The 26889-nt window shown below is 42.0% G+C and overlaps 1 protein-coding gene and 1 long non-coding RNA gene across 4 annotated transcripts in view; one reads left to right on the top strand and one right to left on the bottom strand.

The window, feature by feature from the left end:
- Positions 1-129: 129 nt before the first annotated feature.
- Positions 130-2435, top strand: LOC147651819 (uncharacterized). The gene is made up of 2 exons (XR_015290033.1): positions 130-313; positions 2251-2435. It is a non-coding gene; the product is annotated as an uncharacterized LOC147651819 (long non-coding RNA).
- Positions 2116-26889, bottom strand: part of ADAM12 (ADAM metallopeptidase domain 12) — a 170805-nt gene continuing 146031 nt past the window's right edge. For all 3 annotated transcript variants that reach the window (XM_086900257.1, XM_086900259.1, XM_086900258.1), the window contains exons 13-23: positions 25587-25676; positions 24103-24298; positions 16835-16943; positions 16537-16735; positions 13949-14026; positions 11173-11281; positions 10557-10692; positions 9838-9946; positions 9232-9414; positions 4794-4906; positions 2116-3452 (exon numbers count right to left, since the gene is read on the bottom strand). In XM_086900257.1, the coding sequence (XP_086756383.1) occupies positions 3392-3452; positions 4794-4906; positions 9232-9414; positions 9838-9946; positions 10557-10692; positions 11173-11281; positions 13949-14026; positions 16537-16735; positions 16835-16943; positions 24103-24298; positions 25587-25676 (1383 nt within the window). In that variant the 3' untranslated portion in view covers positions 2116-3391. The remainder of the gene's footprint in view (positions 3453-4793; positions 4907-9231; positions 9415-9837; positions 9947-10556; positions 10693-11172; positions 11282-13948; positions 14027-16536; positions 16736-16834; positions 16944-24102; positions 24299-25586; positions 25677-26889) is intronic.

The following is a 26889-nucleotide window of genomic DNA, read 5'->3' as shown; positions in this document are numbered from 1 at the left end:
AATGATGTTTTGCAGAGTGAGATAAAGAATGAATTTGTTTACTGTTACATGGTAATTTATAGTCAAATTGGAAACTGCTGTTATTTGATTGGAAGTTAATAAAAGAGAATATTGCATACTCAAATAATCAGAAGAAACCAGAATTGGAACAAAGGGAAAAGCTCTGCATCTCTTTCTTCTCTGAGCTTTTGAAAAGGCTTTTAAAATATTCCATGAAATTAAAAGAAGATAAATCTTGCTACTCTGATAATTGCTAGCTTTTACAAATAATCTAGGAATACTAAACCCAAGGGACTTGATGGGGAGAAAGATGGTAAATATGCAATTTTCCTTTTGTTTACTGCATATTTATTCATTTTCTTTGGTGGTTTGCACTTTTTGTTCTATTGATTAGCATAAAGGCAGCGTTGCTTTAGGGAGAGCACACTCTGTTCCTGCTTCCCTCTGGAAAAGGAGTCTGTCTGTCCCAGCATTCCAGAGGTGGGAGGCTGGAATTTGGGTGTGGAAAAAAGACAGAAAGGAAGAAACAGCATTAAAAAATCTCTCCCACGAAGATAAATTGAGAACCATAAAATACTGAGGATTTAAAGGCTGGCATAAACTTAATTATTAAAGATGATTTAGAAGTCAAAGATTGCTGAGCAGGGAGGTGGAGGAAAGTATCATGGCAGGACTGAATTTATTATGGCAGGACCTGTGCAAGGAGCACAGCTTGGATTTCTCACCCTGGTGTATCCCACAGGAATTGATTTGCTTACACTGCCCTTACAGGTGTAAAACCATTCACCTGCTTTCCACAGCGGAATTTTCCATGCCATCTGCATTTCTAATCAGGAAGGCACTAATTAGGTGGGAAAACACCTCAAACCAGCTACTACTGATGAAATTCCCCAAAACAAAAGAAGGATTTGATGGATTATTGGGTGTCATCTCTTGTTGTCATGTGTTGTTTGCTGTCCCGTCCCACCCCCAAGCTACTGGTCCCTTTCTGCCAGTAGAATTTTATAAATATAAATATAAATATAAATATAAATATAAATATAAATATAAATTTTGCAAATTGCTGACTGCAAGGACTCCACATTTTATGGCTGTTACCTATATTGCACCCACATTTTGCTATGAAAAATATTGGCCTGTACTATTCAGTAACAACTTTTTTTAGTGTCAAGTAATGGCATTAATTTTGAATTAATTTATTATAATTAATATATGTCATTATATACAATAATATAAAATATATTATAATTATATATTTTATTATAATTTATTTATTTAATCTTTACAGGATTTCTAGTTTTGTTACCTTTGTTTCAGATAAAGAATTGGGATTTTTTTTTTTCCCAGACATGTAGAAATCTCAAAGTTTAGCCAGGTCTTAGATGGTAAATGTGGTAGATAATATGTTCTTCTTCACGGTAGGAATAAATTCCATGTCACTGAATTCCTGTGCTTGTTTCAGTGGGAATAATTAAGAAGTTTGACATGTGGTGGAGGTGAAGTGGGTGCTTGAAGTGACAGGGACACAACTGGGTGCCCTGTATGGATATTTCTATTTTCTATACTTTTAAGCCTGCCTTAAGTTTATACAGGTGTAGAGTCTTACCTAAGGTGCTCCTGTTAAATTCAGAACTCCTGATGTTGAAAACAGATACTTTTTGGTCATTTAATGTCACCTTTCACTACTCACAGTTTTACCTTATAGTTTTCAGCAGTTTGCAGAATTCTGATAAAATGGGAGCATTCAAACAAGCAAACTGAGATCATGTGGCTGCTTCAAATGGAGATACCCCCTACTGAAAATATAAACAAAATAGTGTTTTAAATAGAGAAATATGTAAAGTACACAAAAAGCACCAGTTTGTTTCCCCCAGCATTGCTGAGCCTGGGATGTTTGCACCCTTCTGCTGTGATTCTCCACACACAAAGCCCTGTTGTTGCTGTTGGAGGTGCTTTAAGAATTTAAAATACATTTGTGAAGCTTCTCCTTTGCTATTCAGCACCCAACTAAGCTGGAGTTGATTTTGGTTTGTTTATCAATAAACACGAAGGTTGTGTTGCTGAGAGGGGAAATAACTGGGAAAATGAAATACAATTACACTTCCTGAAGCCAGATGCAAGTTTCTATCAATGCTTTTATTTTTGCTTAAGGAAACAAAAACCACAAGCAATGAGGAAACCATCCTATTAATGGTGATAGTCCCTTCTCCCTCTGCTGCAAGTGATGTTTGGAAATTGTTGTTTTTACAGGTGAAACCGTGTTCAGCAGTTCTACTGAGAAGGCACAGAAGAGATCAGGTGTAATCACAGAGCAGAGATGAACTTATCTATTATTTTTTTTTTTTTTTGGATAATCCAAGTCTATGTATTAAAATACACATTTTGATTTGGGAATTAAGAAACCTGGAGCAACGTTGTAGAAGTTAAATACAAAACAGTAGTAAATATGCAAAATACAGGTGATAAGCAGAGCGGTGAGGCAAAAGGAAATAATATAAAAGTTGATTCTTAAAATGTAATTCTTTGTAATTCTTGGTTTCCCCCCAGCCCTGGGTGTAATGCACTGCCAGTCTAATCAGGACAGCAATGAGATGGCTGAATTTAATTACCAAAGCACCAGAAAGGAAGATGGCACTGGGAGGCCTGATATCTGCATTAATATGTACTAACCAGGCTGTGTTTGAGGAAAATGAGGTTAAAAACAGCACAGTTTTGTGATATACAGTACTTCTTCAGTGAGAGGACTTCTCCCAGGTGGATACATCCTCTTCCAGCACAGGGATTTCTGGAAGATCTCTAACAGTAACATGAAAATTGAGATTACAGTACAGCTGCAAGCACAGAGTGAGCCTTTGGTTAAATACAGGTTACACCTTGGGTGCAGATATCAGGCATTTCACCGAGTTCCAGGAGAGATTTTGTCTTTTTACCCTGCCATTTTTATTCACAAGTTGGTTAGGAACCATTGAGATGGAGCTGTTTACACATTTCATTGATCTGTATCAGCACTCCTTAAAGAATAGATCAAAACTAAGAAATCTACATAGGACCAACAGAGCAGAATTATTCAAGTTCAGTGAAATATTACAAACAAAAAAAAAAAAGGCTTCCTTTTTAGGAAAACTCAGCTATGGTAAAAATATCTACTACAGTGCACTGCACTGTAATAAATATTCAACATAAATTAATAATTTACAAGTACCTGAGCAAGTATACAGAGCACCATAGCACAGCACAGCACCAAAGGCAGTAGCTCAGAATTCTTAAAAATAATGCTGTTTTAAACATTAAAAATTCTAAGTATTGTCAAAGAAATGAACTCCAGCTGGAGTTGAAAGATAGTGCAAACTTCTGTCTTCACTTTTGAAAATAAAGGTGTCAGGTTTTTTACTCATTTCAGGTCTGTCGTGTTGCTGGACCTGGATACCTGCGGTGGATGTTTGGGAGCAGGTCTGTTGGAAAGAAAGAAAACAGCAAATTGTTACTTCATCTCTCCATTCCTTTGGGTGCTCATCCATTTTGCACCTGATCAAAAATCTCAGTAATGTTGCAGAATTCCAGGTGGAATTCCAAAACTTGTAGTGGAACTCCTAAAGTTGGAGGAGTCAGCTTGAAATGCTGTTTTCAGAATATCTGACTAGAATGGACAGCCAGGAGTTTAATCAAGTTTCTTTTTGTGGTATTTTTGCTAAATTTTAAGAAACTGTTTCTATTTTTAATGTTTCTGAGCATTTAAGTGCTTTACTGATAGAATTCTTGTAGCTTAAATCACCATTTTTATCTTCTTTAAAGCTTACTTTATTCACAGGAAACTGAGGAATATTGAGTAAGAAAAAAGCATTGACTAAACTCACTAACATTGGTTGTTATTGGAGTTATTCCACTTCCTGGGTATTTTTTTCAAACATACTTTAGATTTTTGAAGTGTACAATTTTTATGCTTTTGGAATCTTTTGGCTATTATTTTCAGATGATGCCAATTGATGTTTCCTTGGGAAATGGGTGATCAGGAAATTGCTTCTATTGGTGGCTGATTTTAACAGCATTCAGTTCTTAGCCTAATTCGGATGGGGGGGCGTCTGAAGAGCAAATTTATTATTTATTGGTTAATTTTTGTAAATAGGCAGCCAGATGTTTACAGTCAAACCTTCACAGATATTATAAATCCTCATATTCTGTGGGAGCCACAGCAACTGCGCTGCTGTACTCCCAGTGAGAAGCAGTGTGATAAGCAAAACTAGAGATGGAAATTATATTGGAAGTGGTTTTTGCAGCAGTTCCTCGAGCCATTTCAGCCACATTGCTGCTGAAGTGCTACAACCCAGGTGTTAGGATTGGTACCTTTTTGGGACTACCTAAAAACAGAGGCCAGAAAAAATTAAGGGAATAAAAAGCAGCTATATTTATTGAAGGGCCTTCAGGTACATTTCAGGCAGATGAAGCCCACCCACAGGGCCTACACCCAAAATGACCAGTGGGTCACAGGTTTCCACACTTTTATAAATTTGGTCAATTTTCACATTAGGGGTTAATCTTCCAATTACAGCTTCAGGTAATGAAGTCATTTACCTCAAATTTTTCCCCCTCAACTCACTTTTGTTTCCATTTCTCAGGGCCTGAGTGAGGTGTCCCTGGTTCCCAGGCCCGGAGGTGAATTGTGGTGTCTGACCAAAATGGGGACGCAGCAGTGGGCACTCTACAGAGTTTAGAGTTCTACACAGAAGAACTGCAGGGTTACAAATGTATGAAAAATATAAAATCTGAACTCCTCAGGCAGCAGGGTGAGGACTGACCTGGCAGGGCTGATGTGGGGCAGAGCCTTGGGGTGTCCGGCGGGGCCCTGGCGCGCTCGGCCCAGGGGGTCAGCGGGGAGAGGCTTCCGAGGAGGGCTGGGCTTGGGGGGCTCCTGCAGGAAACACCAGCTCCTGTCACTTTCCAGAGCAGACACCAAACCCTTCACACAGCCACAGGCAGGATAAATTCACAGAATTACAGACTGGGTTGGCTTAGGAGTGACCTTAAAGCCCATCCAGTGCCACCTTCCATGGTCCCAGGCTGCTCCAAACCCCGATGTCCAACCTGGCCTCGGGCACTGCCACAACCCTGGGCAAAACCAAGGCCTCACTCCCACCTCACAATTTCTTCTCAACACCTAATCTAAACCTAAACTGAAGATATTTTTTCATCAGTTATGACCAGGCAGGTTTAAATGAATAAAAATAACTTATTTTTAATAAGCTGTTGCTTATATTTTAAATCAAAGATTTAATACTATATTTTCATGATTTTATGTCTTTTGATTCTTTACTCTAGAAGTGCAGGGTGCATCTCCACTGGACTTAACTGGTGATAAATTAAAACAGCAAAGATCCAGTACATAACTTTGTAGAAGTAGCTCTATAGAAAGGTGGGAATGCTCAACACTACTTTAAAATGGAAATTCAGATGACCACAAAAACCAAACTGCCCCAGACTGGTTTGGATTGGGAGCATCTGTGGAATTGTTTCTCAGAGCTGCTGCTGTGCTTTCATTCTGTGGAATTAAAGGCTCCATTAATAAAGACCAGAAGTCATCTGCTGTCAGGCTGGGCCAGTGGCTCCTCTGGGTGGTCCCTGCAAAAGGGAAACTTGGCTGCTTGTGCTCCCCACCATGGAGAGCTGGGACACATTAAGTGGCTTGCTCAGGGCACACAAAATCTGTCTGCTTTAGCCCCAAACTCACTTCAGATCTTTCTACTACTGGAGCTGCATAGTCACGCTTTTCCCAAGGAGTTTCATTCCTTATTTTCAGTTTGCCAGATGTATCATTAGTAAAGTTAAAGGAAACAAGAAGAGCTTACAAGCATAATCTGATTAAAGATCCCTTGAAAGATGTGATCCAAACAAGCAATCAGAGCATGAATAAAGTCCAACTTTTCATTATTTGTTTTGAGCATTCCTTTGTTTTTTCACTTTTCATGCAGATATTTGATCTTTTAAGAAGGAAATGCAAATTGATTATCCACAGGCATTTTGATAAAGAAGAAAATACATGAATTTAAGTGAATTTCATATATAATAAGTTCAAATTTGCCACAAACTACATTTTAAAGTTGCATATAAAGTCCACTCTCTGTTTAATTCTCTGCATAACAAATACTAGTATTGATGGATACACAGGCCCAATGCCTGATTTATTTATTCATTCATTTCCCACTCAAAATGCCTTCAAGTTAAAATATCCTTAAGGAGAAAGCTGCCACGTGTTCTGACAGAAAGTGTAATGTGGCAAGCTGGTAGGAAAGGGGAAATGAAAGAAAAAAATTAAAAAGGGAGGGAATTCTGATAAAAATGGAGATGGAGAATAAATGGTGTGAGATGAAAACAGAGCAGCACTTGATAGAAAGGAGATGCCACCAACAACACATAACCTTAGGAACAGAGGAAAAGCTCTTTGAAGAAATAAATCCCATCCCCCAGGCTGATTACAGGGGGGTTCTCTCTATTCTTTCGTTTTCAAGTTTTGTTAACTTGTGTGGGGCCTTGCTCCTCACTCCTCTTCCTCTCTTCTCCAGTTCTTCCCCTACAAATCTTCAGCCTTTCACAAAGAATCACAAAAAAATCACAAAGAATTTACGGATGGATTTCTTTGTCCAGTTTTTTTACTCACAACCCAGCATTTAATGCATTCAGGCCCTGTTTGGGGAAGTGTTGTTTTAAATACTGGAATGAAAACCACAATTCTCATGCTGAGCAGCTCTGAAGACATCAGGTGCATGAAATTCCAGGTTTTCTCCACTGATTTTTAAAGAAGAAAGAGAAATCCCTCTGTGCCTACAGCCAGGCTGAGGTGTCACAGGACAGATATTCCCAAGATAACTGTGGCAGAAGGAGCAGGAGCTGAGCTGAGCTCAGTTTTACTGAGGAAAAAGTAAAACCACAAACTTCTATTTCCTGGCATTAGGATGAGCTGGAAAAGATGAGATATATTTTGGTAATAAGATGATGAGAGTGTCAGAAGCAGCAACTGAATGCTAAAAGTAACAAAATTGAGGGGAAGAGACTAAATCCATGGACTGAACCCATGGTTAGGATAAACCTGTACTGCTCCCTTGATTCACATGGGGCTCTGCTGATTTATACCCACTGTGTATCTGGCCCATAAATAAAGATTGTTTGCCTTGCAAGAGCCTCTGAAAGAAGGAAAAGCTGTTTTTCAGTCAAAAGATAATTAAATATTAATCTTGGCAAGAGCTAATTCGCTGAGGATTTTCTGTTTGGTTGATTGGTTGGGTTTATTTTGTGTTGTCTGTGTGTTAACTATTTTACTAACAACTAAAAGGAAATTTTATATGATTTACAGCACCATCCTGCAGCACTGAGCATCTGGATGACATCCTGAATGTAGCAATGATTTTTAAAGTCCTTCCTCTTGCTGACCTTCTGGATGTGCTTCCAAGAGAGAGCTGAAGCAATACATGAAGTAGTATTTATATTTATTATCCCAAATTATTCTTAAGCTAATTTACTACTTCCAAGCTTTGAGGGAAAAAAATAACTTAAGAATGAAAGATTTTCTCCCCACTCTGTGTTTTTTTGTGTCCTTCTGCTATAAAAAGTAGCTGTTTCTGACAATATTGAGGTTATAATTTTGAAAGAATCCATTCTTGCTCATTCTTTAGGCTGCCTTGAGCTGATCCCCTGTTTGTCCTGCTTGTGTTCCATGCAGAGACTGAAATTGGTGATATTTTGCTTGATGAAGGAACTGTCACAATTAATTTGAGCTGCCAGGCTGAAAAGCTTTTTGGCAGTTTCAGATCTGTCAGTCTTTGCTGGTGACAGTACTTCACCTGGCACTTTGGGTGGGATTTGGAGCACAAGGATTTAGGAAGATGAGTTGTAGGGGGGCACTGGGCTGCTGTGGTGTGCAGTGAGGCTGGGCAGGTGCAGATAAAGCAGCAGAATGAGAAATGGTTACTTTTCCTTTTCCTTGGAAAGCCTTTTCTCCATCCATATTCTGCTCAAGGAACAGAAAAGCACTTGCACTTAAAATCTTCCCTTTGACTACTGTGAATGTTAGAGAATACAAGAAAATGAACAATGAAACCACTGGAGCTAAAGACAAGCAACAGGAATCAATACTGCTTCCGATTCCCAACAAAATTTATTTTAGAAAGAGTCAGGGTTTCTTACTCCCCTGCAAAGGCAAATGAATGGCAAGATGGAATAGGAAAAAGCAAATAAAATACTGGCTGCAGTTGTGAAAGTCGGTCTAACCTGAGTGATACAATGTTCAGACTTAGAAAAAATTAAATCTAGATAAACTTTATTTGCTTCTGCAATGGCCAAGACACCTTCCACTATCCCAGGCTGCTCCAAGCCCTGTCCAGCCTGGCCTTGGACACTTCCAGGGATCCTGGGGTAACCTGAAAACTTCTCTGGGCAGCCTCTCTCATTCCTGTTTGTGTTATTTTTCCAATCCCTTTCCAAAGCCCTGCACTCCAGCACTGTCTCAGAGCTGTCTCCTCCTATCCATCACCAGGAAAGCATCTCCTTAAGAACATTCACTTTGTTTTAACCCAGTGCCACACCCAGAACAGCGCCACAGCTGCACAACAGCAATAGCTGCTTTGATTAGAAACAGTCTCTCTACAAATGCCGCCAAAAGGGAGCAGCCAGTGACAAGAAAAGGCACTATTTAACACAGACAACTGCACAGACAACTTCATCTGCCTTGTCTATTGCCCCGAGATGCACCTCATTCAAAAATAAAAAATAAAAAATATTTACCATCTCTACTTAAACACTGCAATGAAAGGTGTGTCTGTGTGAAATAGGGTTTTTCAGGTGGAAAAACAGGCTGTGGTGTGTGCAACCCTTGGCAGGGTACAAGCACATCAAGCTAAGACACCTCTTGCTCCTGCACATCACACATGCAATGTGACTCCCTAAACTCTGTGTCAGGCCCCTCACCATCAAACTGTGGAGCTCCCCTCTGGTTGGGCAGCCCCTGTCTGCCTCTAATGTGTTTTTCCTGTTGTCTTTTGAGTGGTGAAAGCAGAGTTCAGAATCCTAAATTTTAGGATCACAGCCCCACTTCCCACAAAGCAGTTTTTCTACAGCACAGCTCTAAACTCACACAAAGTATAAAGGAAACACTGTGGGAAAAGGGCGGCAGGAAAGATGAGAAAACACTTCATTTCTCCAGACACTCACAGAGTAAACATTAAATAGAAAAGAATCAATGATTACCTGGCAGAACCTCAGTGAAGGATTAGCTGGCAGGGGTCTCTCAGGCCCAGCTTGGTGGCCTGGCAGCTGGGGAAGGGGTGGCAGGACTCGCTGGGGTGTTTTTAACGGTGGCATCTCGTGTGTCTTCACAGGGCTGCTGATGTCGATGATCTGATACGGCAGCGGCCGCCTCGGGCCATCTCTCTGGGAAAAGTCATCCAACCAAAGTTATACATTTCAAGAGCTGGCACAGAATCACAGGATGGTTTGGTTTGAAGGGATCTTAAGGACCAGCACATTCCAACCTCCTGCCATAAGCAAGGAGACCTCCCAGCAGGGAGCCCCATGCCCCATCAAACCTGGCCTATTGCTACTTTAAAACCTAGAGACTATACTATTTATTTTCTGCACTGGACATCTCCACCTGTCTTCAACTGGGAAGCCAGAGATGTATTTTTAAGCCTATACCCTCTCTTATTTTCCTTAATGTTAGTCCTATATGATATAAGTTCATGTAATTATTGCATTATAATAAATCACTTAACTGAGATCCAAAATACATGGGTTCTGGTTTTCTTTTTTTTTTTCACTTTTTTTTCACACTTTTTTTCAAAACTAGGGACTCACTTTTTGTATGGTTGTATTTTGTGGCTTCATGATGAGGTTTTTACTACCACATGTGGTATGAACACGATTTGGCTCAGATGAACTGGAAGGTCTTGCTGGACTCACAGACCTGCAACACAAACATTTAATTGTTGAACACAACTTTGTAATATTCTCTTAAACAGGAGCCTCTTTTCAGAATGGGATTTTGCAATGGCTTTCTGCCTGATTGTAGTAAACAAGGAAAGTAAAAATTGTCTAGCACTCCTGCAAGAATAAAAATAAATATTGATTTTTTAGAAACCAGTAGTCTGTTAAATTAGCTTCTGCAATATGTGGAAATGCAGCTTTGTAACACCCAGGAGAATATTCTAATGAATCTAAAATTTAAACAGTAATGACCTCAAATAGGAAAGTTTCAGCTCACTCAACTGAGTTTAGATAAAAGGCCAGGCAGTGTAATGAAACTGTTTCAGGCAAATGAAAATAAAGGCGATACTTCCATCGCTGCTTAATTTTTCATCCCAAAAGGAAAGAGGGATATATTCAAACTAATACCTGCATTATTTACTGCCTATCAATGAAATTAAACCAACCCAGGGAAAATACTACTGTTGATGGTGAATATTTTTTTGTCAATGCTGCCTCTTTCTAACACATTCATGGTGATGAGAATTGCTGTGTTTACTGCTTCCTTCCCTTAGTATCTATTGGAATATAATTAGGGAAAATGGGCATACCTTAATTTCTCTATTGTTGTCTTCTTGCTTGTAAACAACCACCTCATGAAAGTCTTCCTTTTGAGGTACATGATTGATCCAGCAAAGATAAGGCACAGGGTGGTTATCAGCACTCCTACGGTCAAACTCTTATTGTCTGAAAAAAATCACATGGAGTTAATTTCTTCTGGGCCTGCTGAGTGCCTGACCAGGGTAGCTTTGCCATCTTCAGAAAAAAAAGATATTTCAGTAGTGAAATCATGATGGGAAGCTTTGCCATGGAAATAAACACGATGTCATAATTTCAGTATTACCATTTGCTGCAGCATCTGGCATGCAGGGAAGAGAATCCATTTTGGTTTATAATGGTATTGTTCATATGAAAACAGACATTGTTTCCCATCTAGGTTTAGTTTATGCATGCACTTGTGAGGGGAGTGCTTGTCCTGTCATGTCCTCACACATAAACCAGAAACATCTCTTTGAGGTCCTTAAAGGTCCAACACTGGGGAAAAATTGGCACGGAATAATCAAATCCCATAAAATTAAAAATGTCTAGAAACAATTCTTTCTGAGGCTGACCAATTTCCACTCTTTATCCTGGAATAAAACAGGTGGAGCCTGAATTCCCACTGACCTGCCTGCCTGATGGGCCCACTGTCCACGCTGCCACCGAAGCCTGGCTTGTCACAGAAGGGGGGGGCCCAGTCAGCCTCACAGTGACAGTTCTTTTTGTTGTTGCAGACCTGCAAAACAAGACAAATGGCTTAACATAAAAAACATCCAAGAGCAGCCCTGGCTGATAAGGGCTTCTAATCAGACAGTGACACATCAGAGAGGAATAAAACTTAGAGAAGAAAGGAGATGTGCTGATAGCTGCCTACTGCACACTGAGGTGGCAAAGAGCAACTTGCTGCGGAATAAGAGGGATCCTAAAAACCATTATTTCTTTGGCAGGTAATCATTGGAGTTGCCCCAGCTGACAACGTCAATAATATGAGGACAATCAGACACCTCTGAAGTCTTGTTCTCTCTTTGCTTCCAGCAGCAGCATTATCTGCCTGCTAACTTCTGTTCCTCCTGCCTGCACAGGAGCTGTAGAGCTTTGCCAGCCCCCCGAGCTCTCCTCTCCATCAAGGCCTTGCACTGGGCCCAGCAGGGATTTTTCCGTGGCTCTAACACGAACCAATTGCTGGAGAAACCTGTGAAAGTGGGACCAGGCCTGAGGAAACCCTCGGGGGAGCTTTGATATCCCTCCTGTGCAGTCCACAGAGACACAGCGCTGCGGGTTGAGGCGGTTTTAATCCGAGCGAGGGAGCAGCGTGCGAGGCCTGGTCTATCCAGTGTCCCTGGGGATCAGAGAGCTCCGAAGGGCTGGAGCCCATCCCCAGTGTTATAACACCCAGCACAGCCTGATCCCGCTGCACAGAGGGGAGGGAGCCAGGAGATCCAGGGCTTTTCCCTCAGGAGGTCCCACAGTCCAAACACTCGGTATTTCCTTTCCTTACTCCTCAAGCAGCTGCTGTGTGGTGAATACAGAGCTTAAAGTTCCGTGCTGAATCGACGGAAAGCATGGAGTCACAGAATTGTTCAGGTTGGAAAAGGTCTCTAAGATCTTCAACTGTTCCCCAGAACTGACAAGGCCACCCCAGGTGGCCCCAGGTGCCACCACATCCACATGGATTTTAAATCCCTCCAGGGATGGGGACTCCAAACTGCCTTGGGATGCTGTGCCAGGGCTGGAAAAACTTTTCCCTTAAGACAATTTTGCTAATTGCCCTCCTGAAGCTCCCCTGGCACAGCCTGAGGCCGTTCCCTCTCCTCCTGTCCCTGTTCCCTGGGAGCAGAGCCCAAATCCCCCCGGGTGTCCCTTCCTGGCAGGGACTTGTGCAGAGCCAGAAATTCCCCCTGAGCCTCCTTTGCTCCAGCCTGAGCCCCTTCCCAGCTCCCTCAGGAATTCTCCAGCCCTTCCCAGCTCCCTCAGGAATTCTCCAGCCCCTTCCCAGCTCCCTCAGGAATTCTCCAGCGTTTTCCAGCTCCCTCAGGAATTCTCCAGCCCCTTCCCAGCTCCCTCAGGAGTTCTTCAGCCCCTTCCCAGCTCCATTCCCTGCCCTGGACACACTCCAGCCCCCTCCTGAGGGGCCCCAAACTGACCCCAGCATTTGATGTCACATTTAGGTGCTCAAATCAATTTGTAAATAAAGATTTTGGGCTGAAGGCTTGTTGTCAATAAGGTCCTTAACTCTGTGCTAACCCAAACTACCACTGACCTGCCACCACCACAGAGAACCCACAGCACAGATTAATAAATGAGATTTCAGTAAGATACAAATCAGTTCACAGGAGTTTGGGTTATTCTGAACATGCAATATTCTGGCCAGGTCAGCTTGGCAGGCTTTCAGAAACACTGTGCTGCCTGTGTCTGCAGAGCACTAAAATATTCAGAGGGCTCAGACTGGCTATGGTCACGTAAAATAAAAAAAAAAAATATTAAAAAATTACTTTTCAAAGACAGCAAGATAATTAAAAATATACTTTGTTAAGCATTATTTTTTAAATTAAAGCACTGCAGGAATTCCCATTTACTATTCCACCAGGTCAGTTTTGCCACTGAGGAGTCACCAGAGGTTCTTGTTTGTACAGACATAAAAAATGCCAGTCCAAGCCTCTGCTCATTCCAGCTCAATGATTAAGAGGCAACACCACCAACACTGCTCAGTTTTGCAAATTCAAGGTGATAAAATAAGTTAAAGCAAATTAAAATCCTTCCTCAGAGAGGACAGTGAATTTCTATGGCTCTTCCAATGTGGCTGCCACAGCTTTTCAGAGAAACAAATAGCTCATAAGCACATCAAGGTTAATAAGGCAAAGCTTGACATAATTAACATTATCATAATATAAAGTGCGTTTCAAACCATTGATATTAATAAACGATATCATCACATTTTTCATTCTGTGCCACTTTCATGCCACAAAACTCATCAATAGGGTTTTACTTTATTTTAATGTTTTTGGAAATGCTGTTTCATTTGCCTCTCAATCCCAATGCTTCCAATGCTCAATTCAAAGAATTTAACTTCCTTGTAACTATGGAGAAACTGCACTTTTGATTTTTAATGGGAATTCTTTACGATGGAGGGTTAGGCTTCAATTTGCTTTGAGGATTACAAGACTCCTTTGTATCACAGGCTGTCAATTAAGATCAAGATAATTACTGCCTGATAAACATTTCTTTGTCAAATAAAACTGATTTCATGTAAGGGACAGTGAAAATGGAAATATGTAATAAAAATGTATTGCAGTGGCTCTGATCTATTGCAGGCAATTATAGATCTCAAAGCCATTACAGAAAGTGATTTCTTGTCCAGTGGTTATTGAGTGATTGTAAAAGAATGTTTCCCTGGGATGCTTACCCCACGTCCATGGCACTTGGTGGCACATTTATGCACTCCAAAAACGCTGGTGTTCTGGCACCTGCGGTTCAGGCAAATCTGCAAAATAAAAAATAAATTAGTTTTAACAGGGACAGAATTGCTGGGGCTCCCAGGGCATCGTATCCCTTCTTTAAATATTTCCCAATTTGCAAATATATAATTATATTGACACAAAGGGCATCAGGACTGGGTGTCTTCTTTTCCTCAGCTCTTTCTAAGTCTTTGAAATCCAAATGTGAGCACGTTGAATTCTGCTCTCCTGGCCAGCCCTGGTTTCACACACAGTTCATAGCATTGATATGCTGAGCTTGTGCAAGCAAACCCTCACAGCTCCACTCAAGTGGAACCAGTGGGGAGGCCTTGGGGTTTGGGAGGTTTTTAAGCCAATTTAAAAATCAGTAATTTGCATTTTTTTTCAGGACCAGGAGTGCACTGAGCAGGATTCCTTCAGGTTCCCACTCTGTTTGCCTTCGCCTCTTCACTGCAGCAGATGATTCCTCGAGCAAAGCTTTGGGTCCTCATGGTGTAAATCATCAGGCATATTTCAACAGAGAAATATTTTTCATTCCAGTACAGAACCTGAACCCAGGGTAGGTGAATTATTTAAGTGGGCTCATTGATTTTTATGGGCTCACCATTGTTTTCCAGGAAAATCAAGAGCTTTCGAAGTTTTTCCAAATTAAACCATTTTTTTTGAGTGTCAAATACAAACCAATCCTATTTAACATTTAATATTTATAGGGAATGGAAGTAAACAAATAGCATATGCAGAGGAATGAAATTCAATTTTTTTTTTTTTGGTTTTGTTTTCCAGTCATTGCAGATAAACTTTACTCTGTCAGTGGAGCTGAAAATTGAGGTTAAGCAAGATTAGTGCCGAGTAATAATAACATCAAACAACCACACAACTGATGAGCACGTCAGTAACGAGGAGTTACCCTACTCCAAACTGGAAAAAGAAGAAATTAGGACTGGGATAACTGTTCCTATGCTATGCTGACAACAAAAAAGGTCAAAAAGCCCCACACTGCACATTTTTGCTCATGTTTAACTGCAGTGAAGTTCAGTAGTACTAAAAGTCAGTCACAATAATTAGCATTAAGCTGGGAATAGTGTTGAAGGAGGCAACAGGGATGCTTAATCAGGGCACTTATCCCCTGGGGAGAAGGAAAAATGGAAAGGAAATTAGAGTGAATTGGCATCAACATGCAGGCATGGAGAGAATATGGTCTGATTACAGCACTATTCACAATTCAAATATTCACAGTGCAGCAGCTCCCAGAATTCTGATCACATTAAAATGGCTGCGTTTCAAATTGAGCATCTCCAGTTGAGAAAACCCAAGAATATTTAAATTCATATTCTTAATCCATAATACAAATGCACTAATGTCCTCAAAGTAAAACATACAATTTCAGAAGTATTAGCCTGTGTATTCTATAGTGTGGATGTGTATGATTAGATAGATTAGAAAGATTAAATACTCATTAGTAAAACATAATGGGGTGCTTTCTCAGCGCTGAGTTGCCTTTGAAAAGACTTTTTATAACAGATTGACTTAGAAATGTTGTAAGGGTTGTTTTCCTGTAGCAGAGCTGTGGTTTCACTGGGGATGGATTTCAAACCTGTTCCCAGCACAGTAAGATAATCCAACATAATTCAAAAGCATTCAGAAATTCAGAGGCTTACTTGAATTTACCACAAATTATCAAAGCACTTGTTTTTCCTCCTTTTTGCAAGCAATCCACTGAGGGTATGGAAACCTCCTTCATTTCAATAGCTTTTGGACTGCTTTCCATTCCTCCTCCCCCTGTAAACTCATGGCTGCCTCCCATCTTTCTCAGTTGCTTTCCTTACGAAAGAAAAACTTAGAATGAGGCAGCCATGTGAAATCTGGGCTGCATTCACAGTGGGTAATTCACCAAGTTTGCAAAACACAATTGCAAAAATCGGTTTTGGTGGCTAAGCATCAATGGATTTATAGTTTTCTAAGAGTGCATACAGAGATAGGTTTTCCTGCATGAAAAAAAAAAAAGAAGGGGGGAGGCATAATCAGAAGATAAAATACATTTTGAAACCTAAATTGAAGTTAATGACAATTCTGCAATGCCAGAGATGCTGGGAAAGGGAATACATTGAACTCAGGAATTCATTAATAAGCCTGTAATGTATTTTGCTGTACTTATTTTGCAGAAAACCTCAAGCCTCCATGGACAGATACTTGGGACCGTCTTCAAAAAAATCAGTCATAAACTTAAGCAACTTGCATTGCACAGAATCCCTGGATGGTTTGGGTTGGAAGGGACTTTAAAGCTCCTCTATTTCCAACCCCCTGCCATGGCCAGGGACACCTTCCACTAGATCAGGTTGCCCAGATTTGCATCTGAAAATCTATTATCTGGAACAGTGGCCAGAAGGGAGTAAAATTTGTCTCAGTCTGAGCATGAGGAGCAATTATTTTGTGGAAGGAAAAGAAAAAAAAAACCCAAAGAGAAAAGAAGTAAAAAACACTTGGCAGAATGATGGTAGTGATGTTCCCCTTGTCTGGGAGTATTCCAGAATCTTACTTTTCCATCTTCACACTTGGTTCCTGCCAGCACGAGCCCAGGGTCGGGCATATCATCCCCCAAGTACACGTGGGTGCCACGGCACAGGATCTTGCCACCCTCCTGGAGTGGGATGTTGGTTTCTATGGAAACAGCATTGGTACCAATTACGGGTCGGTTTGCTCCTCCTTGACACTGGATTTTTCCACACTTCGCATCCCTGATGGAAATAAACACAACCAAAGATAAGGTGAAGCATTTTCCATATTCCAAGCCCTCTCCCAGCACCTGTTGCTGAGTTTGCAGGGAGAGGCCCTACCTGGGTTCACATTTGGCAAAGGAGCTCTTGGAGTCTTTCCCGCAGTTGCCGTAAGGATCTCCAGCAGAATTGACTCTCTCAAAGCAGATCCCAGGAGCGGGTTTTGCACCTGAAACAAAAGCTAATCAGAACTTTCATCTCATACAAGGTGTTTTTAATAATTTCCTTTGAGCTCTACTGGTGCTTTAGGGGAAAGGGAGGATGTGAGCTGCATGCTGATGAGGCCCAACAAAGCAGCGGCGCTGGGTCCGCATGCTAATGGAAGAGTTTGGATGAGTGGGATTGCCAGCGTTGTTTGTCTCTCTTGGCAGTGCTGAGCAACAGACAATGCAGAACTCCTTCTCTTCCAGCATTTCCCCAGGTGAAAGCCCTCTTGCCAATCCTCCTAGGGCACAAAAACTTCTAGCAAATACCAGACAGACAAAGGCCAGCTGGAAAATTAACTCCCTTCTTTTGCAGGAGTCCGTGTTCTAGTGAGACCCCAAAGGAAATTCTTTTCAAGAAAGGCCTGTTTAACTGCAGTTGAGAACAAAAGGAAAAACATCCAGTTGTAAACTGGGTGTAAAGATATGAAGAACTGACATAGCAAAAGGAAATGTGCTGCTGTTAACTCAGGCTGAAGTACTGGGGAGAGGGAAGGAACCCATCCCACCATAATCCTCAGGACATCCACTCCTGAGAGGAAGGACTGACATGGAAGAAGGGTCATTTCTGCCATGGTGGTAGAAGTGGGAACCTGGGAGTTCAGGCAGCATCTGCTTCTTATCCACTGTGGTCTTTTCTGACAGAGACATATCCTAATGGCAAAGGAACTTCCCTGGTGGGAAAGGGCTGGAAAAGCTTGTGCAGGCAGACTATTCATCCCTGCACTTCAGAAGGTCATGGGTACTATTACAACATCTCTTCTAATGTTTTATACACACAATCCTGCTCATTTCCCTCTAGATTACAACCAATTATAGGATGTCTTCTAGGGGAAGATGCATCCGTTCATCTGGAATGTTGAAGAGGTGAAGGATCTGCTTCCCTGGTTTGACTGCTGCAACAATTCATTAGTCTGTGTATTGGAATTTAATCCCTTTGTTCTACAGTGAAGTGTGGCTTTCATTTCCAGTCAATAATTGCTGCTTCTTTCAAGATTAAGAGGCCCTTTGTTAGGGCTCTTTACTACTCCTTATTTTCTTTCCATGAAAATAATTAACAGCACCATCAAGTCACCACCAACATTTCTACTGCTCCAACAGGGAGACTGGCTTTGAGCAGAAAAGGAGCTGAGGAGAAACTCTGGCTAAAACTCTGATCAGAGACCTGCTAACTGCATTTCTGTGCTTTTGACAGATCAGCCAAACTAAAGCAAAAAGAACTTGGCAGCAAGTGATGTGATAGCCCAAAGGCTGAGAATATCCCATTTCTACAGTGCTCCTGATCTTTACCAGAGACAGAATATTTCAACTAATGCTACATTTTGTCAAATGTTTTGAGCCACTTCCAAGTGTGTATGCCTCTAACTGTGGGTAAAACATAGCATTTATTTAAGCCAGCCTGAAGATTTCATTTGAAAGCCTTCAAAGAGGAAAATGTTCCTTTTATATTTTTTTATTAAAAAAAAAAAAAGAGAGTCAGATTCCTGGAGAAGAAAATACAAATATGATTGTAAAACTTCCAGCCAGTGTGCATCTTTTCACTAAAAACTCAGAGATTAAAACTTCAATTAATTATCTTCATTTCATAGTCAGAAGCTTGACTAATACTATATACTGCTGAACAGCAATCTAATGCTATTAAGAACAAACTTGTACAGGCTTAAAATGGCACCCTCTTCTCTTTCTAACATTTTTACATGCTGAAACTGGAAAATTCAGACAGAAAGGCACAGAAGGAACAGAATATGAGCTGTTGGTTCCCTGGAGAGAAGGACAAGAGCTTGAAATTCTTTGGAAGATTACGATCAAGCTTGCTGAGTTCAGAATATTTTTTCAAATCTGGAACTATTAAAAGGGACTCACACAGGATTCTTTCAATTCTTTTTCATTAAAGTTCAAGCAATAATAATAATAAAAAAAAATCAATAAAGGCATCCAGACAAGGCACTGTACAGAAAAAGCAAAAGTTAAATTTCCATTTTCAGCACGTGGATCCCTCATCTTTCCAGGGTGGGGACACTCACTGTTCAGCTTGAGAAAAACATTACCATGTGCATATTCTATAGCAGCTTTGGAAGGGCAGGGGAGGGAAGAAACATTCTGGGAGCAAGAGACCAAGCAAAGTTGCTTTTCCCAAAGCTTTTCCACTGCTCTTTCCAAAACTGCTTTCACTCCCACTTGTGCAAGGACCAGCTTGTGCAGCCCTGGTTTTATGCAACTGCTCCTGGTTTTGTTTTTGGCCAGGAGCCCCAGCTCAGCTGATGCCATGGAATTGCAGTGGCTGGATGCTCCCTTGGAGATGTGGCAGCAGCAGCCCAGAGCCCAGACACGCTGTGCCCTCAGTGGTGTCCTCTCCAAAGCTGCCAAAAGCCAAATGAATGCTCATGTCCTGTGCTCTGACTGCAAGGGATGTAACAAAGGCTTGTTCTAAATATGGTTTTAAAAAGGGAATGCACTCACTGAACACTGAGTTTAAAGTGTTCCTCTTTCACCTGGTGAAAGTTTTTTTTGTGTGGCTGTGTTTTTTTCCTGAATTCAGAAGTCAAGCGTCGCAGAGATGATGGAAAGCAGCCCGCAGGAAGGAAAACACATCTGCAGCGTCCTTGCAGGGCTCAGACACTGAGCTTTAACTCCAGCTAATAACACTTGACAAGAAAAAGCATCTCGTGGAGCGCAAAAAACACTCCCCTGCCAGGCTCGGAGCAGTCTGTGTGAAAACACCTGGTACCCAACGATCATCTGCAGCCTGGAAACCAAAATCCAGCTTCAATTTCTGCCTTTGGTATCCAACCAAGACACGCTGTTGCTTGGGATTCAGATGGCTGTTCCCTCTCCCCACTGGCTTCTCACAATATTTGCACTTTTTTATGGATGAAAACATATCAGAGGGTAAGATGCTGAACAGATGGAGCTACCAAGTTAAAAAGGAGGTTTTCAGAGGATGCTTAAGGAAGAGAATTGTAATGTTGTGTTTCTGGAGGAAACCCATTTATCATGACTGCACCACATAAACTGAAGCAGAAAGTCCTGTCTTCCTCTATTTTCTACCTCTGCAGGCAGAGGTAAAATGATTTGTGAAGGATTTCTGGTGGTTATTAAGCGGTTTGAGCTAGATGAGCAGAGTTTATTTCACTTTACTATTGGTAATTATAGTATCATGACCCTATAATTAAGGTCCTGTCAGCCTTTCCACGCCAAGCCTCATTCAAGGGATTAAATCAACCCTTGGAAGCTGCAGAAGGTCAAAGCTCACCACTGCAGCCTGGAGACTGTTGGGTCTTTTCCTCCAGATGTGTGTACTGATGAACCCACTTCTTTCCCTATGTAGTTACAAAAAATATATAATAATATAAAAAAGGAAGCTGCAGGGAACAGAAGTGCTGTGTCATTTCAGACCTGCTGCCATAGGAAAACACCAGCACAGTCTCTCGAAAGGAATGAGGGAAATTTCTGACCATGGTGCTGATTCCATGAACATGAGAAACATCCTCTATCAGGCTGACAGCAGAAAAGGAAGACATTTCAGTTCAGTTCCCAGCTGTCTGTGGGTGGGGAGAGGGAAAAAAACCCCTCTGAGTAATAGGCTGGAGTTCTGTGGCTCAGGCTGTGCCAGCCAGCACCAGGAACAAGTGTGCAAATAAATACAAGCAGAAAAACCACAGTTCTCTGTTGTGTGATCCTCACTAAATTTGTTTTTGCTGCAAAGCAAAAGTTCCACAAGCTGCCCTTGGCCTCTCTCCCCATCCTGGTGATCCCTGTCTGGGCAAGAGCAAGATGGGGTTGAGCATTTTTCTGCATTTAAGGAGGATGATGTCACCACCCCTGAGAATATGATTTAATATCTTCCCCGTCTCCAGAAGAAAAAGGCCTGGCAATAAATCTGTGATGATCAAAATAGTTTGATTTCACTGAATTCAGAAAATTGCAGTGCTTGGACAATTAGCATTTTTTCAAAAGCAAGTTAGCAATGGTTTGGTCAGATACCTGAGGTGGGCAGCTCATTTATTTTGTGTCTGTAGGGTTCTGCCTGGCAAAACCTGCAAAGTTCTCCCACAGTAACAAATATTGACATCTAAATTAGCAGTGTTCCTGCCTAAAAGAATGACCATGTCCATGCAACACATTTAAATGTGTTCTAATTATTAAATCAATGTCTGCCATTGGCTCCCCAAAAATCATTGCTTTTTTCCCACTTGGGGAAATACAGGAAAACAAACTGACAGACTTCCCTAAAGAATCATTTTCTTGTCAATGTAGAAAAAGCCATCAGTTTAAAGCTGAGAATCTTCTGTTCCTTGGTAATCAATGATTTTTCTGTCTTCACAGCTCTATCTGTGTCTGTTTCTCCTGAAAATGCCACTGGAGTCACAAACACCACACAAAGCATCACTCTGGATGCATTTTTCAGTCACTGCTATCAATAGGTCAGATCAGTGCAATTTGATATTTTTGAATACAGACCAAAGAAAGGTCACCAGCAGTTCCTGCTCCCCAAGGATAAAAATGACATGAATTATGGAGAGAGAGAGAATGGAGAACTCTGGGTGTTCTGGGAGCAGACTGGAATCAGCCTGGGCTCTGAGAGGAATTCATGGCTATTTTCAGAGCTTGTCCTCAGGAGCTCCTCCCTTCTCCTTCCCACCAATCTTTCCATGCAGATAAGAAAGAGAAAAAAAAATAAAAAATTCCTCTATTTTATCTGAATCACTGTGTTGAGAGTAACAAAACAACCCCAAGGAAATGCAAGTGCTTTTCTGGAAACAGGTTCCTACTGCTCAGCCTAATGTAAACAAGCTCTGACAGTGTTCATCATTTTCCTTTAAATAGATCTAAAAACATGAAGATTGGCATTTATCATTGGGCTTCTGGACATCTGTAACCTGATGAATAAAGAAGGATGTACAAGGGAAGACATTAATAAGGAATTCAATATACTGGATATTATTTTAGGAAAAGTTATTGTATTTTGTTCTGCATGGGTTTCTCCTACTGGGAAGAAGAAAATAAGGAGAGAATGAAAATGAATTGTGATCTGTTTTTTTCTGTAGAGGGGAGAATTTATTTTTTTTAAAAACCACAAGACAACTTCACTCCAACACAGGCAGTTGTTAAAAACAGGTCTAATCAGACACAAGAGCCTGGTAAAAAGGTTCCAATGTATATTTTTGATACAAAGTCCAGAGACAGCATCTTAGAATGTGAAATCTCTCTCTGAGCTGCAAGCAAGGCTGGAAAGATGTGTAGTTTTTTTAATCTGTACCATGATATTTTTCTAACTGCATGAGCCACTCACCTCTCTTCCTATTCCATCCCTCATCTGTCAGCTCACTCTTCAGCCAGATGTGTGAGAGAGCAGTGGATATTCACATCCCTAATCCTTAAATCCAGAATACAGGCATTCTTTGAAATGTCCAAAGCCAGCTGGACAGGGCTTGGAGCAACCCGGTCTAGTGAAAGATATCATGCTCATAGAAAAATATGATCTCTAATGTCCCTTCCAGCCCAAACCATTCTGAGATTCTGTGTTTATTTTTAATTTATACTTCCAAAAACGTGGCAAGATTTGAGACTTTCAGTTCAGGTTTGGTCATGTGCCATCCTCCCTATTTAAAAATCCTTATCCTTGGGCCTTCCCAAGACAAAAACCAAAGGCTATTCCAGCCAAAGAGAACATCTTTCTCATAAACAGACTCCCACAGCCTGGACCCTGGAGCCTCCATGCACAGCAGTGCCCACATTGAACAGTCCCAAGAAGGAATACAGGAAAGAATGAGGGAAGCCCAGGGCTTTGCTGGAATTGCTGTGTTAGGAAGCAGACCTGGCAAGGAGCTGCAGCAATTCAGCTCCCTGACCTTTAGAGGAATTTTTCTCAGACACTGAAACCACGAACAGCCTGACCAAGTAACTTTCCACGGCATGGGAAACTGGTTCAGGAGGAGATTTTTGCTTTCTACAAGAGAAAATGTCTCTGTATCCAGGGATTAGAAGTCCCAGTCTGACTAAGACTGGAGGCTATAATTGTCCATGGCTCTATGAGCTCATATCAACTCTACGACGCGCGTGGGATTCGGGGAAGTGGAGCAGAGGCACGCTTTGTTCCATGTGAGGGGTTTAATTTTGAACTGGAACTCCTCCTGAACGTGTTCTTATACCCACGTGGCCAAGCTGACCTGCTGTCTGTACCATTGGGGCTGGTTCTTGAGATGCTTTAATGCTCTTTTAAAGACAGATTGCAAAAAGTCCATGTTCTCTGGGAAGGAAACAGATAAATTCTTCAGCAGAGTTCTGGGGAGGGTTTTGACCAAGGGAAACATCTGTGTGCCATTATATTGATACAGAAGTTTTGGAGCAGAGTTAGAGATAATGAATTGAAAGAGGCAGGAAAAGTTAGTTTAAAAGAAATAATTACACCTGTCTCTAAGTAATGCTTCTCCTTAGGAGAGGTAAATGTTTTACAAATTTGAGATAGAAGGTCAGAGATGCTGAAGGAAACATGATTTGGATTCATACCAAAATGCTGAGTTAATACTTGCACTGCAGTGGAAGGGTCACAGGGCTTTATAGAAAGGTGAACAGTTTTCCTGGGATAGATGCTGAGAACAACTCAAGAAGTCATGTTACCAGATTTCTGTAAAAAGGGAGCAATTCCCACAGGAGAATAAAATCCCGTTCTGCCTCAGGGCAGACCCTGCTAAAAGCACTGTCAGGAGGCAGTTTCCAGGTGACACAGTTAATAAAAACACACAATGATCCAGGAGTCTCATGTTAGTGTCAAAAGCTGAGCCCTGGCTGGGGATGGAGCAGACACATCTGGTTTGCAGATGAGCTGTTTAGAGCACAGGAGGAAGTTCACACAGCAGCCTGGAAAGGGCTGTGATTTCAACCTGCCAGAGTGTTCAGCACTTTGTGGGGTGACATCAGGCCATATCAAAGTCAGGAGGAAATGATTTGTCTGACTTCACCTATCCATTTGCAGCGTGTTGCAGCACGAGCCTCGTTACCTCCTGCTGCAGAGAAACGAACACGACAGCAAATCAAGGCTGGAATGAATCAGAGATCCCCTCATTATTCAAACAGCTACAGATTGGTGCTGCATCCTTCAGAGCTGTGTCCAGCTGCTCTCACCTGGGCCCCAGAGGGTGATGCACTGCTGCTCGTGGGTCTGGCAGATGCCATTGTAGCAGTAGCCATCCACACCATGGCACGCGTGCCCATCGTGCAGGTAAACGTTGGCCGGGCACTGCGGGCTGGCCCCCGTGCAGAACTCGGGCAGATCGCAGGAATTGCTGGATTCTCTGCAAGAAATCCCCGCTGCTTTGAGCTGCAAAACAAACAGAACCTCAAGGGCCATGCCGTGCACGGGTCAGCCATGCAGCACAGGGACAGATTTCTCCGCTGGCTTGGCCCCAGCTGATGCAGAGGACAGGGCAGGGATTCCAGAGCTCCGGAGGCACTGAGCTGAGCCGTGCTGGGAGGGACAGGTGAAGCTGCACACGTGGCTCATGTGGCTCAAGACATGAGGCAACCCCAGTCCTGATGTTTGCAGTGTGGCCCCCCATGGTGTCTGAACACAAAAACTCTGGGAAGGAGGATCTGGAGCACTGGGAAAAAGCCAGATCAGAGACCTTTCCATCCTGGGCAGCTGATCACAGAGCACTGTGCTGGGTTAGGGCTCAGGAAGCCACCAGCCCACTTGACTGTGGATTCAGGTGCCCAACAATTCACAGGTTGGAAGGTTCAATCGGATGATCTTGAATAGGTCTCATACCTTAATGAATCTATGGAGTTACATTTCCTCATGGAAACGTTGTTGTAATGGGCATCAAGATCTCCTCAAACTTAATTACAAGTCTAGTCCATGTAACTGTTTCTGTCCTGTACTCATTTCCATGGAAAATGATATTTTTTTTGGGGACTGATGGTGGAACTTGCCACTCTGAACATTCACATCTCAACAGCAGCCACAAAAGTTGGGTGTGCTCTGGGAGCAGCCTTGAATTTTAATCACATTGCCTTTGGTAAAAAGCAAAGGACAGGAAGATTGATTTTGCTAAAAAGCAATTTCTGGCTGTGGGGATCCCTGCTCCAAGCTCTTGGTTTGTCAGGATGGCAACTTGCTGGATGCTTTATTAGCCCATGGGCAAGGGAGGATCTGAGAATTCAAGCAGGTAAATGCCTGTGGCAAAATGGCCTTTACAGAGTGTTAGGAGACCAAAGCAGCTGATGATCTGCTATTAAAAATACATATGCTGTTGACAGAATTAATAATTTAAGAGCCTTCCCCAAAAAAAGAGGGTTCAGCATTTAATGACTGCTTGCCATGTAAGAATGAGAAAAATTTAAGCACCAAAAGTTCATGAAAAAGAAGTTTTCCTTGAGCAGCTGAAGGGGCCACAAAAAGCACAGAGACAAATTTAAAAATCTATTGATCTGCTCCTTCAATAATTTATATTTTGGGAATTTTTTAATTGCTCACATGACATGCAAGTATCTTAACGCTTATCAACACCAGTTTACTTGTCCTAAATTGCTTACTGCACTGAAGCAGGGAAAAAAACCACAGAATTTTGCCCTCCCCACCTTGCAAAGAGCCATTTCCCGTGGTTCACCTGGCAGTCCTCGCAGCAGAGCCCGTGTGCACACACTGCTCCCGGCTTCAAGGCACAGGTGGTTGCGTTACAGCACCGGTTTGTACATTCCTGGATGAATTTGGAGAGGAAATTTAGAGCAGACAACGTTCGGTCACAATGAGCCGTAAATCAAGAGGCTGCCTATAGCTCTGCCAAGAAAAGCTGGGCACGAAACCATGAATTATGCATGAAATTCGACAACCTGATCCAAACAGCCTTGTCTGCCCTCAGATTCAACAAGCCCAGGAAGTGTAGTAAAACCAGAGAAGCTGCTGAGGGGGGCTGGTTTATTCCAGCTATGGATCTAAACCCAAATATCACAAACAACCCGAGAGCGCTGACACCAATCCTGACAGAGCACTGGGGTGTTTTATTTCCACAGGAATCACTGGAATGTTTCCACTGCCTCCAGAGAGGATCCAGGAGCTGTGCTGCAGTTGCTGAGCATCAGGACTACAGCTCTATTTTGTGATAGCTGCTGGCCAGGCTCCTGTTTGGATGGAGGCTGGGGCTGCCACAGAGGAAGACAACGACACGATTCCATGTAATCCCTTATCAGAGTACACCAGTAATAGAGCTCTGAGATATGGAATGAGCATGAACTGCAGCCTCACTCAGTGATACATCCCAATTTCACACTTGTGGATTAGATGGTGCCGTGTGTGGGCTCCTGCAAACTTTATTGTCAGTAGAATGAGCTCGTAAGGAGCCTCAGAAAAGAATGGATTTGTTTTTCCAAGATAATGCCCACAAGCTGCAAGTTACACCAGCTGAGCTGGAAACTCATCTCTCTCACAGAAACAGCAGCAGATAAAATTGCTCTTCAGCTGTGTTAAGTCTGTTTGATTTAGCAAGGGATCACTCCCAATACAGGGAACTCAGGAAGAATGAGGGGTTAGAGCGATGTCCACAGCCTCTTGTTACTTCACTGCCTTCTGAAAGCTTCCCAACTGGGAGGCAGGGCTGGCACTGACTCACCAGCAAAACCCAGAAAGATTCTCAGCATTTCACTCTTTTTTAGGTAATATCTTCCTGGATATGCCAAAGCCAACTGTGTTCTGAAGCAGAGGAACAGCTTCCTGCTCCTATTTTTGATCACCGGAAGGCGGCAGGCTGCAGAAATATTCCTGTGCAGCTGCTGCATGTCAGGAGTAACATTCCCCTACACAGACACATGTTTTACAAATTCACCTCAAAAATAATCTGAGATAAGCAGAGCTGAGTGTCAGTCCCATGAAGGTCCTTCTGAAACAGTCAGCTGCACCACCCCATCCTCATTCAG

Source organism: Cyanistes caeruleus, chromosome 8, assembly GCF_971803275.1.
Source record: "Cyanistes caeruleus chromosome 8, bCyaCae1.hap1.1, whole genome shotgun sequence".
Lineage (NCBI taxonomy): Eukaryota > Metazoa > Chordata > Aves > Passeriformes > Paridae > Cyanistes > Cyanistes caeruleus.
Note: the sequence above shows the minus strand (reverse complement) of the source record. Positions and strands in the feature narration are given on the sequence as shown.